Source organism: Misgurnus anguillicaudatus, chromosome 2, assembly GCF_027580225.2.
Source record: "Misgurnus anguillicaudatus chromosome 2, ASM2758022v2, whole genome shotgun sequence".
NCBI lineage: Eukaryota > Metazoa > Chordata > Actinopteri > Cypriniformes > Cobitidae > Misgurnus > Misgurnus anguillicaudatus.
The window spans coordinates 43,395,273-43,420,309 of NC_073338.2; the positions used below are offsets into that span (position 1 = coordinate 43,395,273).

At 36.0% G+C, this 25,037-nt stretch overlaps 2 protein-coding genes and 1 pseudogene across 4 annotated transcripts in view; 2 read left to right on the plus strand and 1 right to left on the minus strand.

Annotated features, from left to right (window-relative positions):
- LOC141350574 (NACHT, LRR and PYD domains-containing protein 1 homolog) overlaps window positions 1-25,037 on the plus strand; it is a 131,654-nt gene that overhangs the window by 74,991 nt on the left and 31,626 nt on the right. Inside the window, exons 8-11 of one of the 3 annotated variants that reach the window (XM_073856035.1) lie at window positions 16,970-17,037; window positions 18,329-18,402; window positions 22,421-22,638; window positions 22,741-22,997. The exons of 1 other annotated variant lie outside the window; for it this stretch is intronic. In XM_073856035.1, the coding sequence (XP_073712136.1) occupies window positions 16,970-17,037; window positions 18,329-18,402; window positions 22,421-22,638; window positions 22,741-22,997 (617 nt within the window). The remainder of the gene's footprint in view (window positions 1-16,969; window positions 17,038-18,328; window positions 18,403-22,420; window positions 22,639-22,740; window positions 22,998-25,037) is intronic. One more of the 3 variants, XM_073856032.1, reaches the window with a different exon arrangement.
- On the minus strand, window positions 4,963-5,079 carry LOC141351509 (5S ribosomal RNA; annotated as a pseudogene).
- LOC141350575 (NACHT, LRR and PYD domains-containing protein 1 homolog) lies at window positions 6,857-12,640 on the plus strand. Its single transcript, XM_073856039.1, has 3 exons — window positions 6,857-8,940; window positions 9,092-9,149; window positions 10,948-12,640. Exons 1-3 carry the CDS (start codon window positions 8,923-8,925, stop codon window positions 12,603-12,605), a joined length of 1,734 nt encoding a protein of 577 aa, XP_073712140.1. The 5' UTR covers window positions 6,857-8,922; the 3' UTR covers window positions 12,606-12,640.

Here is a 25,037-nt window from a genome sequence, read left to right on the forward strand (position 1 = left end):
CACCCGTGTTAAAACTCCATAATATGTGTGAGTGCGCATTTAGTTTCAGTTTTGGTTGATCACTCGCTCCGTATCCAACAAAGCAATCCACTTGCTCTGTGTCCGTCCGACAAAACAATCCACATACTCCGTTTTCTGGTTAAATATCTTCATTTAATCTTGTTTATCATTTAAATCAAACATAAAAAATATACAAACAATATATGATCTAAATCTAAAATATCACGGGTGCGGTAAAGAGAACTGTGCAACTGTATTCCACTGTAGTCCTGCAAGCTTCACACATTCTTCAAATTCTTAAAGAGACAGTACACAATTTTAACGCTTTATATATTTTCAATGTAAACATACAGAATATTTGTCTAAATTCATTTTAATGCCACTCACTTTAATAACGTGCGATTAACGCAACACACAATTTCTCTTTGACCCTTGGTCTAGCCCACAGCTGGATGAATTGAGACACAGCAAGTGACCCACGCTGTCTAGTTGAGTCTGAGGTTTTCATAAAAATAAGAACATTAAGCTCTCGTCTAGCAAATCCAATGCTCTAAATCAGTGGTTCTCAAATGAGGTACTGCAGGGGGTACGTGAGAGAAAGTAGAAACCGACATTTAGGAATAAATCAATAAAATCAGTAAATCCTGATGATAGTATTTTTATATGACATTAGGACTACACAAAGATGCATTTAAAAAAATCATAAATTTATGTGCGACTTCAACCTGTTGATCTTGTCTGGCGCTAAGGTTTCAGTTCAGCAGCTTTAGCAACAGAGATACAAGGAGTCTGCTCCTGTTATCATTTCATACTTAAAGTTTACTTTCTTTTGTGGTGTTGCTGTGGGTATATATATATATACCCAGGTGAAAAAAAATTCCATTAAAAAATATACTTTAAAAAAGTGTACTAACTATATTTTCTATATTTTGTACTATTTTCGTCAAATTCAAGTATAGTTAAGTGTACTCAATTATGTATTAACTTCAACTTAACATCTATTTGATTACACTTTAAGTGTAATTAAAACTGCAAGCAGTGATGGAAGGGCCCTCGCACACATGACGCCGTCACGCCATGGCATAAGAATTAAAGGGAACAGTAGTAAATAGGCATTTAAGCATGTAAACATAGGTGAACCATTTAAAAGTGTAGTATAATTTGCCATATTTCTTGTTGCTAATTACAAATGACAGCAGGTAGCATCGAGAGAGAGTGAGATGGAGAGAGAAAGAGAGTGGGTGAGAGTGAGTGAGTGAGTGAGTGAGTGAGTGAGTGAGTGAGTGAGTGAGTGATGAGTGTGTGTGTGTGTGTGTGTGTGTGTGTGTGTGTGTGTGTGTGTGTGTGTGTGTGTGTGTGCGTGTGTGTGCGTGTGTGTGCGTGTGTGTGCGTGTGTGTGCGTGTGTGTGCGTGTGTGTGTGTGTGTGTGTGTGTGTGAGTTAGACTATATGTAAATATTGGCACCTAGATGTGTTCAGTCAAGGACTCTTATTGATCATGTAAAATGTAGGGTAGATCAGACATTGGATAATCAGTGTAAAATATGTCACTTCCTGTTTTCAGCTGGTTGCACTATAACCACAAGTGACTACTGGCATGTAGATGTGTTCAGTCCAGGACTCTTGTCAATCATGTGAAGTTTGGGACAGATTGGATATTGCATAATCATTGCAAACATGTCACTTCCTGTTGCCAGCTGGTGGCGCTATAACTACAAGTGACTATTGGCATGTAGATGTGTTCAGTCCAGGACTCTTGTCAATCATGTGAAGTTTGGGACAGATTGGATATTGCATAATCATTGTAAACATATCACTTCCTGTTGCCAGCTGGTGGCGCTATAACTAAAAGTGACTAATGGTATGTAGATGTGTTCAGTCCAGGACTCTTGTCAATCATGTGAAGTTTGGGACAGATTGGATATTGCATAATCATTGTAAACATATCACTTCCTGTTGCCAGCTGGTGGCGCTATAACTAAAAGTGACTAATGGTATGTAGATGTGTTCAGTCCAGGAATCTTAGCAATCATGTGAAGTTTGTGACAAATCAGACATTGCATAATCATTGTAAACATGTCACTTCCTGTTGCCAGCTGGTGGCGCTATAACCATAAGTGACTATTGACTTGTAGATGTGTTCAGGTCAGTACTCTTAGCAATTATGTGTAGTTTGGGACAGATCGGACACTGTATGCCTGAGTTCCAGCAGCCTGTTTCATAGCAAAACATCCAATTTTGGCGGGCCGAAACAGACACAAATTTTAACATAAAATAAAATCCTTCCAAATTTAGCATCACAAAAGCCATAAGAAGAGACTCGCCAAATATGATGATGATTCGACGAAAACTGTAGGAGAAGTTAGTTAAAGTATGACTGCTACAAATATGAAAAACTGAGCAAAAATTGGAGAAATAATAAAAAATAGCTGACTTCCTGTTTTTTGTAGGGCTTGTAATAATACATGAGCTTACCGAAATTCGTATGTACATTAAACACAGTCCAAGGGCTGCTTCGTTGAATTGTGCGTTGCGTTAAGGGACAAACAGAAAAAATTCTGTTTGTCACTTGGTCCAGCCCATAGTTGAATGAACAGAGACGCAGACATGTGACCCTGTCTAAATGAGTCAAATGTTTTCATAGAAATAAGAACATTAAGCAAATTAGGGATGCCACAATTCTCAATATAATATTGAACCATTTGGTTTGACCCCCGCGGTCCAATACGCGCATGTGAATTGTGAGTTTTTCGGTTTATCCATCCAAATCTGTCAGTTTTATATTCCCTGCACTTTTGCTAATGTGCGCGCCTGGGTGATCTGCACTCTTAAACGCCACAGCGAGTTGATATCCAGTCACTGTGCGCTAGCTGCTTTAACTCTGCTTGAACTCTGCTTGCAATGCTGGTGTCAGATTTCATTCGCACGCACACACATCCAACAGAAGTGCGACCACAAAAAGAAGCAGCACCACTGTCTTTTCAATCTGAGGTGTGGATTAATTATTAGTGCGTGTAGATTACATACAACATCAATGTAAAGATGCAAATTCGCGTGGGGCAATGCGAATGACGCAAATTGGACTTGTTATTGATGCAAACGTGCGTTATTTGCCTCAAACACGTCTTCCGCGCAAGTTGAAAAAGTTCAACTCAAGAAGAGAATGCGCTTGATGCTAAAATGAATCCCACTTGTAATCTTTATTGAGGAACGCATTTTTGACACAGACAGCATGATGTTGGATTTAACAGTAGTGCAGTAAGGTATAGCCTTCATTTACAATGTAAAGTTTAATTTATTAAGTACAGGTATATAAAACGGCCAATTTATGTAATGTAATGAATTCACATGTTCCCCAGTTTGGATAGGATATAATTTTTATATATCTTTATTTAATTATAACTTATATTATTGTATACACTAGAAATGTGTAAGGTGATTTCTGCATTTACATAAAATGAAGAGAACTGCAATTAAAACCAATATTTTTGCTTTTTAACATCTCACTGTTCCTGTTACCTAAGCATAGAATAATTAAAAAACACTTTAATAGGCCAAGGCATCAAAACCGAAACCGAACCGAAAACCGTGCACAAGAAACGAAAATTGTATTGAACCGTGAACTAAGTGTATTGTTGCATCACTAATATATATATATATATATATATATATATATATATATATATATATATATATATATAAAGCACAAAAAAATAAATTTGGGGGGTCCCCTGGTTTTTATTAAAATTAAAATACTACGGGCGGTTTCCCGGACAGGGAGTAGACTAGTCCAAGACTTAAACACTTTTAAGAGCGATAGGCTACTGTCCGTTATTTTTTCCCAATTTCGCAATAAACTAATTCAAATGATTTCTGTCTGAAATAAATATAAACTTAATTGCAAGTGCAGCTCCCGCAGTTTTCTGGAGGAATTGACAGACAAGTTAATGTTTCTCTCTGCGTGTGGATTATTTTCACCTCAGTGACGGTAAGAATATTTAGTAATCTTTAGGGTTAGGTTTTTTTAATTCTTCTCAAACTATTATTTCATAACAGTGGTGAGGCTACACACTCAAATTGACAGCTGGTCCACCAAGTCAAAAGAAACACAAAATATTTTATTGGGAAAGAAGAAGAAACCACGCATAAGTAAGAGATAATGTAGAGGCAGCCGGTAGTTATCAGGAACTGTCATGCTCTATTTTGTCAAGTTCAGTCTCAGTAAGCTCTCTGTGTCTTGTCGTTGTTCGTTCTTCTATCCACTGTTTAAATGTTTTGATTTTACCGTACATGTTACGGTCGAAATTTTTCATTGTCAATTGTGGTTGTCCAGCGTTTGTCACAAGATGGCGCCAAACAGTAATCTAATCTTCATTGGCGCGGAGCGATTTTACTCTTACAAGTAGTACCGGCTATGCGTTATTACTTTGGAGCAGTTATTATTCGAAAAGAACGAACCTGCAAATGTCTCAACTGACCAATCAGAATCAAGCATTCCAGAGAGCCGTGTAATAATAATAATAATAATAATTCGTTACATTTTTATATAGCGCTTTTTCTCAGTGCTCAAAGAGCTTTACGTATGAATGGGGGAATCTCCTCAACCACCATCAATGTGCAGCATCCACCTGGATGATGCGACGGCATCCATATTGCGCCAGAACGCCCACCACACACCAGCTTATTAGTGGTGAGGAGACAGAGTGATATAGCCAATTAGTATGAGGGATGATTAGTAGGCCAATGGGCAAGTTTGGCCAGGATGCCGGGGCACACCCCTACTCTTTTTCGAAGGACATCCTGGGATTTTTAATGACCACAGAGAGAGTCAGGACATCGGTTTAACGTCTCATCCGAAGGACGGTGCTTTTTTGACAGTATAGTGTCCCCGTCACTATACTGGGGTGTTAGGACCCACACAGACCACAGGGTGAGCACCCTCTGCTGGTCTCACTAACACATCTACCAGCAGCAACCTGGTTTTCCCAGGTGGTCTCCCATCCAAGTACTGACCAGGCTCAGCCCTGCTTAGCTTCAGTGGGCAAGCTGTCTTGGGCTACAGGGTGATATGGCTGCTGGCAAAATAAATGATAATAATAAATGATAATAAATGATAATAAATTATAGTATTTTTAATATTAATTGCTCAAATACACATCATTCAGAAATAAATAACTATTTATAGAAAGTTAACTTTTGCATGTGTTTTTTTAACCTTGCAAATGTTAAAGCAACACTATGTAGTTTGCATGTAAAAATGACTTACAGCTTCCCCATGTGGTTGAAAAGCGCAACAGTGCCTGGTATCAGACACTCTTTTGCAGGCAGGGGGAGGGGTGGGGCTGTGTTTCCTACCCTCCACCACCACTTTCAGATTGTGCTTGTAGCAGCTAGGAGGCTGCTCAGGTTGCAGCAACAGTACAATTTGTCCAGTTAAAAGTTGTTCTATCACTGAAATAATTTTAGAGACATTATTTAAAGGTAAAAAAAACTACATAGTGTTGCTTTAACATGCAAGCGATTTTAAACTATTTGAGCGCAAGATGTTAAAGTGAGCTGTTGTGTGTGCGCACACACAATGACACACACACACATACTCAAATGGACGCACACTCATAAGCGGACGCACGGAGATGTGCGAACATGCAAACCCAAAATTATCGCGAAATACCAAAGTCTTGGCATCTGTGCTCTTAAAAACATTCAGTTATGTCTTAAAGTGAGTGCAAACAGTTCAGAAAGAAGTCAGATCTTTGTGCTGGTCTGAAAGTAGCAGTTCTTATCTCAGTCTCTGTTTCTGTCATTTATATTAATTAGACAACAGAAAACAAAGGAAAATCACTTCTGTATCTTTAAACATATTAATTATATTTAATTTATATAATAAAGAAGACAGTGTTAATGTTTATTTGATTCTATTTATACCTAAATACTACTGTTAGATCTTACTTTATTTGTAACTTTGTTCTTTTCTATTTTTATATGCTCATCATTTTAATTTGTTCTTATTTTATTTTCCCAGTCCCAGTTTTGCTGATCCGAAAATGATTTGATCCATGATTTAAAAAATTCAATGTAATCCATTTAACCACTGTTATATAGTAAAATTATGTAATTTGAGAGTAGGCATTGTGGTCCACCCTATTTTACCCCTATTCTGTTTAAAATTTCTGGCTTTGCCAGCGTTTCACATATTTTGAGGGGTAAAAACGTTTAGGGTAAAAACGTTTAGGGTTTGAGTTAAGGGTAATTTGGGGTTTCTTTGATTAAAACCAGGAATAGATGATTGTTGATCCAGGATCACATCTTACTTTGTCAAATTACAGCGACCCTATAATGAGGGGAGGGGAAGGGGCTTGGCCGAGGGGTGGGGCTTAGCAAGACTCAAGCGATCTTTCTGACGCTGACGTCTGAAGCGCATGCTCACAAACCCGCGAGTGCACTAACCCGATACATATATACATATAGGGGCGGTTTCCCGGACAGGGATTAGACTATTCCTAGACTAAAATAAATTTAAGAGCAATTCAAACGGAAAACAACCTTCACTGACATATCTTAAAATACATCAGTGCCCTTTGTTTTGCCTCAAACGGCACAAAAGTAAAGTTTTTAGTAAGGCATATTTGTTAAAACTAGTTATATTTCCTAATTAAACTAAGGCCTAGTCCTGGCTTAAGCTAATCCTTGTCCGGGAAACCGCCCCATAGACATCTACACAAAAAATGTCAAAACTAAAAAATTAAAGAAAAACATATATTTAACATATATTTATATTGTTTTTGCTTTGCGTAAACAGGTGTATGTCATGTTACGTTAGATTCCAACAAATCATGCATTGTTTTGAAGTTTTTTAATACAGAATGTTAAAATATAAATAACTAGTCTTTGTAAATTTGCTCATCTATTTGCGATTAATCTAGAAATCATGCGATCAATCTAGATTAAATATTTTAATCTATTGACAGCCCTAATTTTAAAGCCCTATTGTCTTGGGGGTCCCCTACAACAGGTTATTTTCTCAAAATATAAATTTACAATTTACCTCATTTCTCAGGATGTTGAGACGGTTGATTCAAAGCAGTTTAAAGATTCAGTCTACTGTTCTGATTAGCTGGCTTAGTTTGTTGTGAATGGTTTTTCCGCATACAGTACAGTGTGTTTCAGAAAACGAAACGCCCATTGCCATAATAACGGTACATAAATACAAACACAAATGTGACTGACTGCTTAATAAAACCCACATCTTGCTAGATGCTTTATATTTCTAAGTCATTAGAATGACAGACAATGAATTGATTTAAAACGTGAGTGCTTTACATCAGATTATGAGGTCTCTGTTGGAATATAAAGCTAAACTATTTCATCTTAATCAACATCTGAACATCATCTGCAGCATCTGTTTCATATTGACCTCACACAACCCAACTGAGCTCTAACCTGTTCTTTTAAAACAGGGCGAAACATAGAGACACCCGAGCATAGGCGGAGTTTCATTTTTGTGCCTGGGGGGCACCTACCGGCAGACCACGAGTTTAGATTGTTTTATAGGGGCTATTAATAGGCCTATTTAATATATATACATACCATCTACTGTACATTTAAAATACATTTATAACAAATGAGGACTGCTGTACAATCAATAGCATTAAAAACATATCTAACTTAATGCAGAAGAAGCCGCCTCTTTTTCCGAGTTGCATGTCCACAATCTTCTCTTCTGATACATTTGCAGTCAAGTGGTTCATTATGCAGTAGGGAAAGATTCGAGAATCTGTCCTGAGCCATTCCAGATCGGAGCCAGTTTCTGCTTTAATGGCTGTGTGACAGCTGTGCAGCAACAGATCCCGATGCACCAGCCTGTTTTTAGCTCTCCCACATCTTCATCCCTTACGAAAATTAACCATGGTTTTACTACAGTTAAAACCAAAAAAACATGGTTACTGTAGTAAAACAATGGTAACCACAAAATAACCATGGTTTTGACAACCATGGTTTTCAAAAACCATAGTTAAACCATGGTTAGTGTAGTAAAACCATGGTTTTGATGATAGTAAACAATACACAAAAAAAACATGGTTACTACACTTTTACCACAATAAAACCATGGTTAATTTTCGTAAGGGATACTATTTGAATGTACCTGTGACGAAGGTGTTTCGTCAGCTTCTCTGACAGTTTTTTCCAGTTCCGAGCTTCCACTTTAGTAAATAGTTTGTCCGCGTCTGATCTTGCAATATTTGAAGAGAAGTGGCGACAGCAAAAACAAAAAAACAAATTGCGTGAAATTGAGTACTCCATCCATGGGAAATTGTGATAGTAAAATGTAGAGAAGGCACGATTAACATTTCCAATGAGGCGCTTAGGGAAAGAAGAAAGTATGGGCTGTTTCGGCCCAATAGCTTTCTCCCCGAGGTCAGCCTATCCAGATCCAGATGCGGCAGGTTGAACTTGAGCGGGTAACTCCGGTGACACGGTGGCGGCGCTGCTGGATCTCAGGCCAGCTTCGTTGTTCTCAGATGCGGCCTCGATTGCTGCAATGTCTGTAGCAGCAGTGGAATTAGTTGAAGCTTCAGAGTTAGAAAACGCCACACTTTTACTAGTGGGTTTATTAAAAAAAACGACGAATGTCTATTTTGTTTATTTAGCATGTAGAATAAAGCGGGAACAGAACGGGAAGAGAGTCTACGCGATACTTTGAGATCCGCCAATCACGTGAAAATTAGCTTTTTCAATACAGTAATTAAAAATAATTTAGCATTAACTTACTCATTATTCCTTCAAAAAATATAGAAGATAAGACAAATAAAATGAGAAAATATGAATTCTGTATTTTTTTATTTATTTTTTCAAAGCAAAAACAGGCATTTATTGGTCCCATCCCCTGCCCCCCCCAACCTACGCCCGTGAACCCGATTCACTTATGAAGTATTTAAGAGATGTAAGTGGAATGTCTGGTAATGTGTTTTTGTTATAATGAGACATTTGGTGCACTGGGAATGATCTCAAAGCTTTTACCTTTAAAAATATCATTTGAGTCTGTCTGTGTACTTCATGTTTCTTGATCTGCTTAATAGTCTTTGTATTTGCAGTTTCCTAAGTCATTCCCATTTGATTATGGGTCTGTAATTCACATACCCTGGACAAAAGGTAAGATCAAGCTTTTTTAATATGAGATCTCTGGTTTGTTTGCTAATGAATGTTATAGTGAATAATAAATCAGCAACTGATGAACAGCAATCAGATTATTTTTAAATTTCATATTATGATTTTTTTTAAGATGTAAAATAAGTATTTGGTGTCCCCAGAGTGCGTATGTGAAGTTTTAGCTCAAAATAACACACATATAGTTTATTATACCATGTTTAAATTGTCAGTTTGTAGGTGTGAGCAAAAATGTGCCGGTTTAAATACATATATAAATATATAATTTGTCCTTTAAAATACATATGAGCTGTTAAAAAACAAGCACTGATCGTAATGATGGTGGTTTGTTGAAATTGACTATCAACTAAATTGTGCTGTCAATTATTTTTTTCTTTCTTTCTCTCTGCACTAAATGACAGTGCCGTGGTTGGATAGTGCAGATTAATGGGCGGTATTTTTGTAATAAGATGATTTTATTGTATTATTGTAATCAACAGGCGAAATCTGAACACCTTCATTTTTTACATGCTTGCAGAGAATGGTTTACCAAAACTAAGTTGCTGGGTTGTTCTTTTTCACATTTTAGAAGCACTGAGGACCCAATTCTAGCACTTAAACATGGAAAAAGTCACATTTTCCGTTTTATTTAACTGTGTGTGTTATATGTAGGGCTGTGACGGTTTGGATTTTTTTCTTAGCGCGTTGAAGTATCAAAAAATGAAACAAAAATGGGTTTCAAACAATGACAAAAACTGTTCCATAATTCATATTAAGCTCAAAAGATATCGAAAATAAGTAACATTTCATGTTATTATAGTTAATGTGTTTAATTAGAATTTTTCAAAGCAGATACGAAAAGAAATAGCCTTTTGCATCATCCCGTAAATAACTGCGCAAAACTTATGAATACTCCAATCAATTCTTTCAGTTTCTGCTGTCCATTTACATAATCAAGAAGATAATAAGACTTTTTTGATCCCGAAATTAGCTTGTTACAACAGCATTAACGAGTCACGCTGTCAGTAAGCGCTCACCTGCTGACTGCTGTCACTTTGGTATTTCGCAAAGGCATTGGAGACTCCCAAATGTAGCGGCTAGGCTGAAGTTTTATGCTTTACTAAGGTATGTGTGGTGCTCCCAAGTCTGACATATGCCACATGATAGTTAATTTTAAGATGTGATTTTAGATTAGTGGTATTTCCTCGCTACGATAGTCAGACATAGGTCTACAGCCGATCGCGCTAGCCTTCATAAAGATAGTTGGTATGTTTGCCCATTATAGTTTTAAATAATTATTATGCTATTATTATCATCACCAACACGCATTTTGTGGTGATCGGACACCTTCTTGCAGCTGAACTTGTAATAAGTGTGGCTCTGAGATTTCCTTGCACTTGAGATTTTATTATTCGCGCAAAATCCAGTGAGTTGGTACCGTTCCCTGGCATGCAAGAAATATCACGTGGGCATGACGCGCTCAACTTATTGGCTGCATGTTTAAGAAGGTTGCAGCCGACAGTATTTGTGTGTATTTAATTAAACATTTTCTGTAGACACAAAGTACTGAAACTTAGTAATTAGACAAGAATAACCAGACACGCGCAAAAAATAAACACCTATTTATGTTTAATTGACCGTCCCTCCCCCTTGTGCGGAAAGCTATATTTTTCTAAAAGCCATTGAACACAGGATGGAAGAAAATTATGATAAACAATGACTTTTGTGTATAGTTCATATCATACACTATATTCACTTTTGCCCTAGTTATGAGTATAAAGAATGTTTTATGTTTTTTTTCTAGAGTGGACAGAGATTGTAGATAAATATAAGATGTCAATCAAACAGAAATATATTCAGCATAAGGATCAACACCACTTTTTTGGTGCAAAAGCGTCTCTGGCCGATATGTATACTGAACCTGACATCATTCAGAAAAGTAAGAGTGGGGGTTTCAAGAATGTTTGTGTCGATGAGTTGCTTGGATCAAAGGCACCTCTGTATGAATCTGTCATTCTTCAAGGCAATTCTGGCAGTGGCAAATCCTTTATAACACAGAAGATTTTGTTGGACTGGGCATCTGGAGAGCGTTACCTTAACTTTCATCTAGTTTTCTATCTAAAGTATGAAGAGCTGATAAATATTTCTGAACAGACGGACTTGTGTGAACTTTTGAACTGGAGCTCTAATATACCATCACAAGTGATCTCACAGATAATATTACAGTCATCATGCAATGTGCTTTTTCTCATTGATGGATTTGATGAATGTAGACTCTTGTATCATGACTATTTCATGTTACATGAATCAAAGAAAGCACCACCTGAGGTCATTGTTTGTGCTTTGCTGAGGGGTGAAATCCTGCTCAGATCTACCCTGCTGGTCACCACTAGAACTGAGGTCATTCAGGGCACAATGCTTAAAAGATCACAGCTTTTTACTAAGATTGCAGTTTTTTCTGAGAAGAAGATAGAGGAGTACTTCCAGAAGTTTTATCAAGATGAAAAATTCTTCAGGAAAGCTTATGAGTCTGTTGGGTCAAACGAAACCCTATCAACTGCCTGCTCCATTCCTCTTATCTGCTGGATCGTCTGCACAGTTATCAGAGAAAGATTCAATGATGATGCAGATTTAACAAGAGGTCTGGAAACAACCACATCCATATATGTTGAGTTTGTGTCCACTGTACTGGAGCATCACTGTCAGGGTTTAAATGAGTCTGTCCCAAACCTGCTGAGAAGTCTGGGTCATCTGGCAGAGAGAGGGATGCTGGAACAACAAGTTATCTTTGAAGAGAAAACTATAAATGAAACTGTTTTAGACCCTGCCTGCAATCCACTCCTGAATAAATTGCTCCTTAAGAAAAGAATTCAGCAAGAGACAATGTACAGATTCATACATCTCAGCTTTCAGGAGTTCTTCACTGCTCTGTACTTTGTCTTATTGGATGAAGATGAGTCTCAGAAGAAAGTCAGAGAGCTTCTTCATACTGTAGAGAGAGGATGGACTTTGTCTTCTGTGTTTGTCGCTGACTTTTTAATCAGAGATCCAGAAATAAGAAGTTCAAAGCAATTACAGTCTGTGATTTTATTCCTCTGTGGTCTCTGTAAGAATGAAATGATCGACTCATTCTTTAAAAAGCACAATGTGAATGTTAGTATCAACATAGAAACCCAGCTGAAGGAATGGATCCATCAGTGTTTACTGAAATATCAACATGAAAACATGAGGTTCATTCTTCATTGTCTCTATGAGCTTCATGAGAAGAGCTTCATTGGGAAAGTTTTGAGAGATTTGGTTCTGATCGATCTCTCCAAAACTCCACTAAACAAGACAGACTGCTGGATGCTGCGGTTTTGTTTTCGGTGCTGTGAACGCATCAGAAACCTGAGACTCAATGTTACATCTGATCATCTGAAGATACTTCAGCCTGTATTGTGTCGTTATGAAGAGCTGTGGTGAGTGAAGATCAGACACTCTGTCTGATTAAATATATTAACACTTGACAGTAAAGAGAACAATGAAACACTTTGTCCTTAATGAATTAGTATTAATCAAGCTAGAATATATTAATTCTTATCAAGTCATAATGTGAAGTTATGTCTTATGTCTGATGTTGTATTTGTTCTGTTCAATTTTATAGGTTGATGGTGGATGATTTCTCAGAAGATGTTGAAACTTTCCTCTTAGCTCTTGGAGAACGAAACATTCTGAATCATCTGATGTAATGAATATTTAGTTCAAAATTTTATGTGATGTCTTGTTACCGACCAGGGGTCTCCATCCTTTTTGTGAGCAAGGGCTGCCACAATGGATAAAACAATCTGGAGGGCTACTTTTTATATAGTCTACTCAAAACTTTTTTTGCTTTACTTGTTGATTTAATTTTATTTTATTTCACTTGTTGATGTGTTTTATCATTGTTTAAAATGTTAACATATTTAAAAGAAGCTAAGCTAATAAAACAAATATGTAATAAATATAATTGAGGCTATTAGTAGAATGTGCTTTGACGAGCAACCTGGTTCCCGCGGGCACCATTTTGGAGACTACTGTTATAGACTCTTGTTGCACCTGTGCTACATGGTGTCAGGTTTGGATCAAGCAAAACATCTCTCCTATGAGTGTAAGATAAATAATGATCACTGATTAAAGAGTGTTAGGATTACTAGAAGAAATCAACTTCATTCACCACACATCATACATGGAGACAAAGTAACATCATCATTTGTCAAATGATTTTTAAATAGACAAAAACTTTAACAGAAAACAATCCTCCCTCATAGTTGCTTACACTTGAAATATATGTTGTTTTAACACCTGCTCCTTTTTTTTTACTGGATAAAACAATAAGTTCTTGTCCTATAAACTAAAACATGAAAAAACAGATGTTGCTGAATTGGCAGTTACAATATGTGAAGGTAGCTGTAAAGAGTCAGTTACTGTATGTAGTAAATCACTTATTAAATAAAATGTCTTTATTATTTTTAACAGTGTAAAGATGGGTGAAGAGGGAAGCCAAAACTACTCTGAGATTATTGCTTCAGTCAGAGATGCAGATCTGATGTAAGAAACTCTCACCATTAAACAAGACATTTCATTTATACAAAAGTCTTAATACAACACTTTATTCTTATAATTTAAATGGTTTGTGTGGCTGTTTCAGACTGTCTGTTAGCTGTTGCAAACGTAATCCACCGTTCTCAGAATCACCACAGATGCTGTCAGAATTAACTTTCACCTGTTCACGCTCAGAGATTTCCAGCTGTAGAAACCTCCTGCAGACACTCCAGATATTACCAAGGTTTGTAAACATTATATAAAAACATCTTGCACTGACATATCTTAACATATATCAGTGACATAGATTTGTCTCAAAATGCACACCAGTAAAGTATGTTTGTAAAAATATACCTAAATGTCCTAAAATATGAAGTCCTAGTTCTGGATTATTCTAAACCCTGTCTGGGGAACTACGGCTAAAAAAGTCATAAAACATAATAGCAACATAAAAACATATTAGCAAATTACCATGTAAAAAAAATACTAATTTAAACCATTGCATTCCAATGTTTGCATTTAAGTATTCTAGTATTTACATCAGGCTGCAAATATGATTCACTTTTTTTAGTTTTGGAGGTTCTGGTGAAGGGGTATTAGTAGAGACAGTAACTGTGACGAATGCCCTGCAATCTTTGTCTGGTTTGAAGAAAGTCCATCTTGAGGTGAACAAATGGACTGATGAATGGATTTCAGTTATCCGTTCCCTCATCCAGACCTGTCCCAGTCTCAATGAACTCAGGTAACAGAAAGATCAGTTTTATAGACTTTTTACTTGAGAATATTAAACTTTGTTGAAGTTAACCATTCTCAAAAATGAATGATTTTACATTAAATGTAATGCTAAATTTACTTAAATATCTCTGAAGCTTTTTGTGAGGCTCTTGTTTGTTTAATGAGTCATGTAATGTGTTTTCTTCCTCTTTGAATGTCAAAATAGTACTAAACAGTAATAGAAATACGATCTTTATTAAGTGTATGTGATATCAAATAAACATTCTTGACATGTAAGCAGTTAGATTGCATTGCCAAAAATGTTTTGTTACTGACTTTTTAATGTAGTTTACAATACATCACCTCTATGTAAAATTTTTATTTAAATTGATGCAGATGAGTATCCCCAGTAAAATTAGAAGTTTAAGATTAACAAAAACTTAAATAAGTGTTGTAGAAATATATTGTTCATTGTAAGTTCATGTTAACTAAGGTAGTTGCACAATGTTAATAAATGAAACCTCATTGTTTAACTGTTTTATCATTATGCCTCTAGGAATGCACAAAATTGACCAAGTGTGTATGTTTATAATTATAAATTTATCATCACAGCAAACCAGAAATGCATATGCAGCTAAACATTTTATTGATTTTAGGATAAATGCCAGATTATCATTTATTCCATTGCTGGTAACCCTGAAGGAATCACTGAGACAGATGGGTTGGACCCTGACAGTGTAAGTATATATAATTAATCAAGCATTCAAATATATATAATTGTGTATGTTTGTGTGTGTTTGTCTGCTTCTTTATTTCTGCATGTTTCTAATGTTAGAGCAGTCATTGTTAAACAGAAAATTAATGTATCCGCTTTGTTTTGTCACAAAAAATACTATTTCTGGGACCAAGCCTCCACTCATTTTAAGTGAGATTACATTTATGAGCGCTATTTATTCCTATCATGCCTTTAAACTAAACTTTTAAAATTTTAAAATGCACACTAAGCTACTTTACTAAGCTACAATCTACTTTACTTCGGGCTCACGGCATCCCGGACACCAATATTTAAACGATTAATAAAAGATGAATCATAGATTGGTCATCCGGGATTTCAGTATGGAAAGTATTGTTTGTTGTTGGCTTAAAGCATCTGATAGGGCATTTGGACCCAAAGGTGATGGAGTGTGATCTTAGACTTAAGAAGTAGATTTGAAATTAATTTTATAAAGACTTTACAGTAAAGTGATCAGTGTACTGTAAAATGTTGTGTCTTGTAGCTGCAGGAAGTCAATGTTGATTGAGCGTGAGAAGAAGAGAGACAGGAAGAGTTTGACAGAGGAGGAGCCAAAGACAGAAGAGAGAGATAATGGTGAGAGCAAAAAAAATGTACTCTATTTTAAATATGCTGTAAGTGTTTGTAATGAAATGGTTTGTATAAAAACTTGGCCTTGAAGCAGTTCCGTTCTGAAATATCAATCTTATGCTGTCCTTTCATTAGACTTAATAAACAACACATTTATGAGAAGTTTAAGACTACTTTTCTTGCAGCTTGAGCCTGAGTGTTGCAGTTTCTTGGAATAATTTTTAAACAGTCATAAGGCATATAAACATACATCTTAGGTAATGCACTGGAAATACTGGTTGAATGTCTCTAAATGGTCGGCTGTGAGTGTTTAAACATGTTTTTAAAAAAACTCAAGATTTTTTTAATGTAGATTTAAAATACTTTATTATTTTTCGAAAGATGCCATTTTACATGGTCAAAACTGTGTGCTTTTGTTTTTAACTTACCATAAAGCAGTGCTTCTCAATTATTTTCTGTTACGCCCCCCCTAGGAAGAAGTAATCAATTTGCGCCCCCCCAACTCTCCACCGCGACTGTAAATAGTATCATTTGTCTATAAAATTACACCCCTGCAAAACATTGTATCCTTATTAACATTAAAGAAAACACAAAATAAGAAATATCGATCAACTTACAACAATGAATAACTTTATTAACATTGTTTTTTTTAGTCTGTAACAGAAAAGGCTTAAAATGCATCAATTTGCCTGAAAAAAAAAATCAATCCTTATTTGAAGTATAATATTTTTTGACCATTTAATACTGAAAAATTAAATTAAATATAATCAATAAATAATAATAAAAAATCAAGCGGCTGATCAGTGTGATTGGGGTGTAATGTCTTTAAGTGACAGTGCAAAAAAATAACTTCCTGAAAAAGTATATTCCCCAGGGTCTTGTGCGCCCCACCTGGTGTCGCTTCGAGCCCCCCCTGGGGGTCCCGCACCACTATTTGAAAAGCACTGCCATAAAGTAACAAAATAATGGCACCCAGTGGACAGCAATAAAACTGCACAATTAAAAAAGACTCCACTGCATTGATGTATATTGATATAAGATGAATACAGACTTTAAAAAGTAATCCCATAGATAACCTACAGTAAATATCCAGTCATTTCTTCTAGGTTGTGGATGTATGTTTAAGTAAACTGTGTGAGTTGTAAACATTTGGCTTTATATAACATTTGAGTTGTGTTTTGTGTGACAGAGGATGAGAGTTTGGATTCTGTGTCGTGTGTACCATTAGGAGCTAAATCATCTTCTACAGCCCAAACAGTGAGAACTTTGTCTTCAATAACATTCCTGAATGAATCAACAAGTGCTAAATTGTTTATATTTATGTATTCCTCCTATAGTAAGGTTAAAGTTTATAGATTAAGCCATTAATAATTAAACATTATTTTGATAATTAAACTAATCATTTAACCCTTGTGCATCCTTGAGGACATGTCTTTTTCAGTTTTGTTTTTTTGATAACTTTGCCTGCTTTAATGCTAACTGCATAAAATTTGCCACAGTCATGCATTTTAATTGGAATTTTAATATTTCACCTTCATTACCTTTAAAAAATCTATTTTCTACTAGGTACACAAAATACTTCCTCTCAGGACCTTTTGGACAAAAATGTCCCCATTGAAACCCATTAAAACTGCAATTTTAAATCCCGGTGCCATTCAACTATAAAATGATGCAATCTTTGTTAACAGGCTTTCATTCTGTTGGCAAGGCTTCAAAATGTACATTTTTACTATTTTTTACCAGATGGTGCCATTTTTTTTAGGTTTGGCATATAAAGCAAATTATCGCTTTATTGTTGTTTTCTGCTTATGCATGGAATATGGAAACCAGAATGTGCATGTGTGTGCGTGTGTGTGTGTGTGTGTGTGTGTGTGTGTGTGTGTGTGTGTATGTGTGTGTGTGTGTGTGTGTGTGTGTGTGTGTGTGTGTGTGTGTGTGTGTGTGTGTGTGTGTGTGTGTGTGTGTGTGTGTGTGTGTGTGTGTGTGTGTGTGTGTGTGTGTGAACAGTTTGAATGAAAAAATATATTGTACTGGAAATCACAAGACTACACGCTGCAAAAGAGGTGTCGTTTTGTTTTCATAAAAAACAACAGTGACATTGTGTAAACAACCAGCATTTAAAGGGTTAAAATTCAGAAAATTAATGAATGTTTAGTCATTGTGATTAGAGCTGATGCTGGTTAAAAATGGCATCAGTGAAAGTGGAAAAAAATATTAATCTATAATATTTGTATGACACACTTTGGCCCCTGTGAAGCTATGTGTAACTTTTTTAATCGATGCACAAGGGTTAAGACTGTTACACATTCTACAAGTTACAGTGATAAATTCTCTGGTACAACATTGCATTGCTACAGTATAAACAGCACAAATAACCATAAATTTACATCCCAGTAGCTCTGGTTTTCATTACATTAAAACTAAAAAATCTAATAGAATAAAACAGGTTTAATGATTAATATATAAAGCGTTCAGTAAAGAATTACTTACAAACAGCAGTAGTTTTATAATTAGCAAATTATTTTCTTTATTACTGCATGTATTTCAGTGTTTAGAAGATGCAGACGTCTTCACACCTAAATATATTGACCAAGATGAGACTAAAGGAACAAACACACACAGGTACAAATTATGTTTATTCCTGTTACTGTTTTCTTTGGAATATTTTAAATGTTTACCTGACTGGTTCCAATCTCTCTAAATTGTTTGTAAGCTGTAGATTAAACACATTAAACACGGGCCCTGTTTTAACAATCTATGCGCATGGTCTACAGTGCATGACTTTTTCAAATACACTTTTGCAAGTTTAACGACAGAAAAAATGGTCTATGCGCCCCTTGCATTGTAAAATACTTTATTTGTAACAAACCGAAGATCAAGAATTTACAAACAACTGGGAGAGCACTTTAAGTGTTTTGATAAAAGTAGCCCATTACTTAAAGGGAAAGTTCACTTTAAAATGAAAATTCTGTCATTATTTATTCATCTTCATGTAGTTCTAAACCTGTATAAAAAAAAAATTCTGATGAACACAAAAAATATATTTTGAGAAATGATGGTAAACACACTCATTAAGTGACTATTGACATCCATAGTAGGAAAAAATATTTTGGAAGTATTGTGATAAATGATGAAAAAAATATTTTGATAAATGATGGTAAGCACACAGTTGACGGTACCCATTTAATTCCATCATATTTTTTATTCCTACTATGGAAGTCTATGCAGGGGCGATTCCAGGATTTTATAAATGGGGGGGCACAGGGGGGACCAAGAACCAGTCATGGGGGCCAATCAGAAAATTCAAATGAAAATAAATACTGGTTTAGAAAATATTAAGCATGGTTTCCAAAATCTTGTGCAATGCCATGTGCTCTAATATAGATGGTATTATTTTTTTGTATTTTGCATGGATTAGACAACACAGTTCTGTTCCAGAATAGTTCACTTTAAATAAATTGCCATAATTTACTCATCCTAAAGTTATTTCAAACCTGTATGAATTTTTCTTTTGCTGAACACAAAATAAAATATTTTGAAGAATCTTAGTAGCCAGAAAGTTGATGAACCCCATTGACTGCCATGTTATTTTGTTCCTACATATGAAGTCAATGGGATCCATCAACTGATATTGGTTAACTCTTTTCTTTTTTGTGTTCAGCATAAGAAAGAAACTCATACAGGTTTGAAACAAGTTTAGGTGAATGTTTTTGTGTTGTTTTTTATGTTCTGTGTGATATACTTGTATGCTGCAACAAAATTGCCTTCGGGAAATGAAATAAAGTTGAACTGAACTGAACTAGGTATATGACCATTTAACCATTTAAAGGTGACATAGAATTATTGAACAGAGTATTTATCCTTGTTCTGTGATGTGATATGTAGACAAAAAAATTTTGTTTGGGTCTGTAATGCCTTAGAAGCTTCCTAAAAACCTCTCTCAGATAGCTCTATTAGGGTGGGGGAATTTAAACAAGTGGTTTTGCACCTATTTGGCTCCCCCTACTGGCTTAACTTTCAATCTCATTACTGATTGGCTGACTTTGCTACCACTCAAAAAATGTAGCCAATTATTTTAAAGTGGAGGGGCAGTTAGATGCCTGTGATGTCATAAGCATCAGTTTTTCAGATTAGGCTGTTTTCTGGCTGACATTTCTAAAAGAGGAATGTGAGATGTTTAGCATGTTTAGCACTTTTTGTATGTTTGTGAATGTGGGTAGACTACCATTATTTAACAAAGACAAGGTAAAAATGGTTTTTCATTCTATGTCCCCTTTAAATGAAGTTAACTATTCCTTTAATTATCTAACACAGTCTCACCCCATGTCGTCAATATTTGACGACACTTGACCATTCGTCAGTGTGTGGCGCGGGGGGTGTACCTTTCGCGTCATTTTTTGACGAACTGGGGACTTCAATACTATTACGTCCGTTGCATTCTCTTCTCCTATTTTCTTACCATTTTCGCGTCGGTTTAGGGTTAGATTACGCAAAATTAAACAGTGTACGCGAAATTAAACAGTTGTCACCTGGCGTTGGGGTTAGAAACAGTTGTCACCTGGCGTTGGGGTTAGAGTTAGGTTTGGGTAGGGATGTCATTATGTAAATCTAACCCTAAACCGACGCGAAAATGGTAAGAAAATAGGAGAAGAGAATGCAACGGACGTAATAGTATTGAAGTCCCCAGTTCGTCAAAAAATTACGCGAAAGGTATACCCTCCGCGTCACATATTGACGAATGATCAAGTGTCGTCAAATATTGACGACATGGGGTGAGACTGGGTTGAATTATCTAAATTACACAGAGTTGCATGTAGCTGGTATTAGTTAACGTTCTGACATATCAAGACTGTTTGGGAAAATATTACTTAAAAATCTGTTTTTCTACTCTGTCTGATCTGACTTTCATTGTTTATTATACTGTATTTTAACACAACTGAATGCTATTTTTACATAATATCTGTTCTGTTGTCAGACGTAGAGTTTAAAATCGTGACTAAACACGACCCAATAACACCTCGTGTTTAATCCAACCAGCTGTTACTTTATACTGCTAAAATACTGATTTAAATGCGACATTGTCTGATAAAATCATCATACATTTACACTGAGAAGAGCTGATACGATTTCGGATTACCTGCGTGTCTCATGCAGGGTTGCTCATCTCTTGTTGTGTTTATAAGTGCTTTTAATTTTAAATGCGAGTGATAGTTTTATTGTAGATCGCGTACAGCGCAGACAATTCAGCGCAAATTCAAAAATATCAGAGAATACTGTTGGGCGCGCGCGCAAACCGCACCATAGGGAGGGAGAGAGCTCGTGCACAGAGAACTGGTGTGTGTGTGTGTGTGTGTGTGTGTCTGTGTGGGGAAACACTACTAACCTTTCGATAAGTCATGATACTCGATCAACTGTCTTCTCTGTCACTAACATCTGTTGACTGTTAACGTTTACGTGAAAAGACAAGGACGAGGAGGAACCCAGGTGGAAAACACCGCCAACTTTTAATTCCTTCACTCAGTGTCATGTTAAGAGCTGCACTGTCGAGGTTCCGCATGCAGCAGTGAGAAAGTGTGCGCGCGAGAAAGAGGCGCTGCTGAGCGCTTGCAACGGCAAATGAAGCCGTTTTAAATAGTAAAAAAAAATGTAAATGTAATCATGAAAAATCGATTTGATTTGTGTTTATTTGTGCCAGTGTTGAGTCTGTGGCGGGGCGCCCGCTCCTTCTTCGAGTTGGCACGAGTCTCAAATCAAACAGTGATTAACAACTGGTCCAGTGGTGCGGTGGGTGTCGTGGTGTCTCTTTTCTCCTGTTTTAAAAACGCGCAACTACTAGCCTAGGCTGCTTCTTAGCGTTCGCGTGAGTCTCAAATCAAACAGTGATTGACAGCTCTCTGGTCCAATGGTGCAGTGGGTATTTTCAGGTTGACAGTAAATCTAGCTGGCCCAATGAGATTTAAGGGGGCACCAGGGGGGGGCAATCATATTCCGGGGAGGCGGTGCCACCCAATGCCCCCCCCTAGACACGCCCCTGAGTCTATGGTCACTTACTGCTGTGTGTTTACCATCATTTATCAAAATATCTTCTTTTATGTTTATCAAAAAAAAAAGAAATTCATACAGGTTTAGAACATCATGAGGATTAGTAAATGATGACAGAATTTTCATTTTAAAGTGAACTATCACTTTTTGATCTCACCATATCTAGAGGTACAAAGTCATCATATACAGTACAATCAATCCGTGGGGTAGCATTTACATTTACAGCTACTGGTGAAGTTCTGCCAGTTGATCTCAGCTTCATGCCTTCTAAAATCCTGTAATCTGTCCTCATTTTTATGTCCAAGAGACTAATAATATTTTATTTTTTTATATTTACAACCCTTATATTTACAATTTACTAACACACTCTTTAAATAACAAAAACAAAATATTGCGGGATTGACTTTAGAGCATGTTTTAGTTGGTCAATGTTGTACAGTAAGCCCATTGCATCTTAAAAAAATATTATTTTAATTATTATTAGAGTTATTATTTTATATTTTCCAAATTTAATGACAGATCAGATGAAGCACTGTCATTAAGTAAACACTGATGGCGCTGATGGTAGTTTTATTGTAGTTGTTTCATATTCTTTCAGGTTTGTTTCTCCACATGCTGGTCAGTTTCAGTGCAGTTTGACCAACCTTGTGTTTGTGATGGAGGGTAAAGGAGAGGTGTTGTATAAAATTGTGCCCTGGGATCCACGGCTCTTAGATGGTTTGGGTCAGATGAAGCTTGCAGGTCCCTTGTACAACATTGACTGTTTTGAAGGTTCAATCTCGCAACTGCATCTCCCACACTGTGAAATTCTCTCAGGTATGTTTATCATTTTTATTACATACAAAATGATTACACAGATACTGTAGACAGCTATATAGATGCAGAGAACAAGTGATCAATTTTAAATATCTTTTACAGAGGAGAATAAAGTCAGTTTGGCTGTAGCACACATCACTGGTGATAATGTAGAAGTGTTGCAGCCACTCAAAGTGAGCAGCACTCATGTGATTATTAATATCACTGAGTTTTCTCTGTTTGGACTCATAAAAAAGATCATATTCCCTGAATGCCCTGTTCAGTCCCAAGTTTTGCTGTTTGTTCGTCCATTATCTGTCAAACGGAAAGAGAAAATTCTGGATGTCCATTTGCTTCCAGTGACTGTTCCAGTGTCAGAGGTACTGTACTCAACTCCATGTGTCATTTGTTAACCCAATGCTGGGTAAATATTGGACGCTGTTGCGTTAATTGGAAGTTGTTGCGTTAACAAATAAACCTATGCTGGGTTGTTTTAGTGCAATGCTGGGTTGTTTTAACTTATGGTTAGCATAGGTTGAAATATTTACCCAACATGTATTCTGTCCAATATTTACACGGTATTGGTTTATAAATAACCTAGCAGAATTTCGAGTGCATGCTTGTAAGGAGCAGTCCATCGACAGAATCTATTGGTGTGGGTGAAGGGATCTTGCATCCCTTGTGTAAAATAAGTGTGCTTAAGTGTACTTTTATAAAGTGTACTTATAAATGATATACTTTAAGTATATACACTTAAGTGTGAATTAAATGCAATCTTTTCGGGGCATTGAATGCACATTAAATGTAATTAATTTCAAATATATCATATATTAAGTTGAAATAAAATGTAATAAGTATACAATATACTTTAAGTGCACTACACAATATAATTACATGCAATTAATGTGATTTAAAATATACTTTAATGTCTGTTAACAATACTCTTAAGTGTGAATTGAATGCATGGTTTCAGTGCACTGAATGCAGATTAAATGCAATTAATTTCAAATATATAATATATTAAGTTGAAATAAAATGTAATAAGTTGCCATTAAGAGTGATTTTTTTAGCAACTTAATTGGTACTTCATTACAACTTTATATCTACTTTCATAATTGCTTCTAGTGTTTTTACAATATACTTAAAGTGCACTACACAATATAATGACGTGCAATTAATGTGACTTAAAATACACTTTAATGTCAGTTAACATTAAACTTAAGTGTGGATTAAATCCAATGTTTTCAGCGAGCGAACTGAATAAACATTAAGTGTAATTAATTTCAAATGTATCACATATTAAGTTGAAAGTAAAACCAATAAGTTGCCATTAAGAGTGCTTTTTTGCAACAACTTATGTGGGTCCTTAATACAACTTTATACAGTCCTTCCAGAAAAACGCGGCGTTTTTTTGTGATTGTTGCGTGCAAAAATCCTCGATTTTGCGGCACGTTTTCTTAAAAAATGCGATGGAATATGCGGATATTTATGCAATTTATGCGATGGAATTGCGGGAATTTGCGAAAATTGCGGAACTTGCAAAAACTGCGGAAACTTGCAAAAGCTGCAATGATGTTCACGTCACATAATCATGTCCCTTCATAACGTTCCCATTGCAATAGAGGACACGGCTGCACTTTTGGGAAGTAAATGCAACCTTTTTCAACTTTCTGCTAATATATATGTGACTTTTTGCTACGAAAATGCGGAGATTAAGAAATCATGCAAGCCCCACATATTTTGTACGCGGAAATATGTAATTAATGTGGCGAAAGTGCGTCATATTTGGAAAAAATGCAGCCCCGCATAAATATGCGGACTTTGGCTGATTATGCAATATATCGCGAGATCGCACAATCGCGTTTTTCTGGAGGGACTGTTTATATTTACTTTAATAATTGCGGTACGAAGGAGGAGGTAGCGGTGATGGTGAGCAACAAGCAGAGACAGAAGGTAAGTTGATAAATTAATTATTTCTCTTTGAGTATTGAGAAACCTTTCTTTTTCTTTTTCTTTCCTCAATCACAAAAAATAGGAAAAAAACTGGACTGTCCATTCACGTGTTTCTCTCTCTTTTGTCTTTCACAGGCACGTGCAACCAAAATGGCGTCAGCGAACAGCAGTGAACACAATGCACCATGTGGTTTTACATAATCACACTGCAATGAACAATCCAACCCATATAACATCACAATATAACACAATTTTGTATCGTATGCATTAAACAAATAAAATTATATGACATTTAAAGTGTTGACATTCATTGTTATGGCTAATTATAACATTGGTAATTATAACAAACTCACCAGGTCAAAATGAAAGCTCAAAAGTGCTCAATCCACACAATCACGCTAGATCATTGAATATATGCAAGTTAAATTCTGATTTCTTCAGTTTATATGAACTTTAAACAGTTTAGG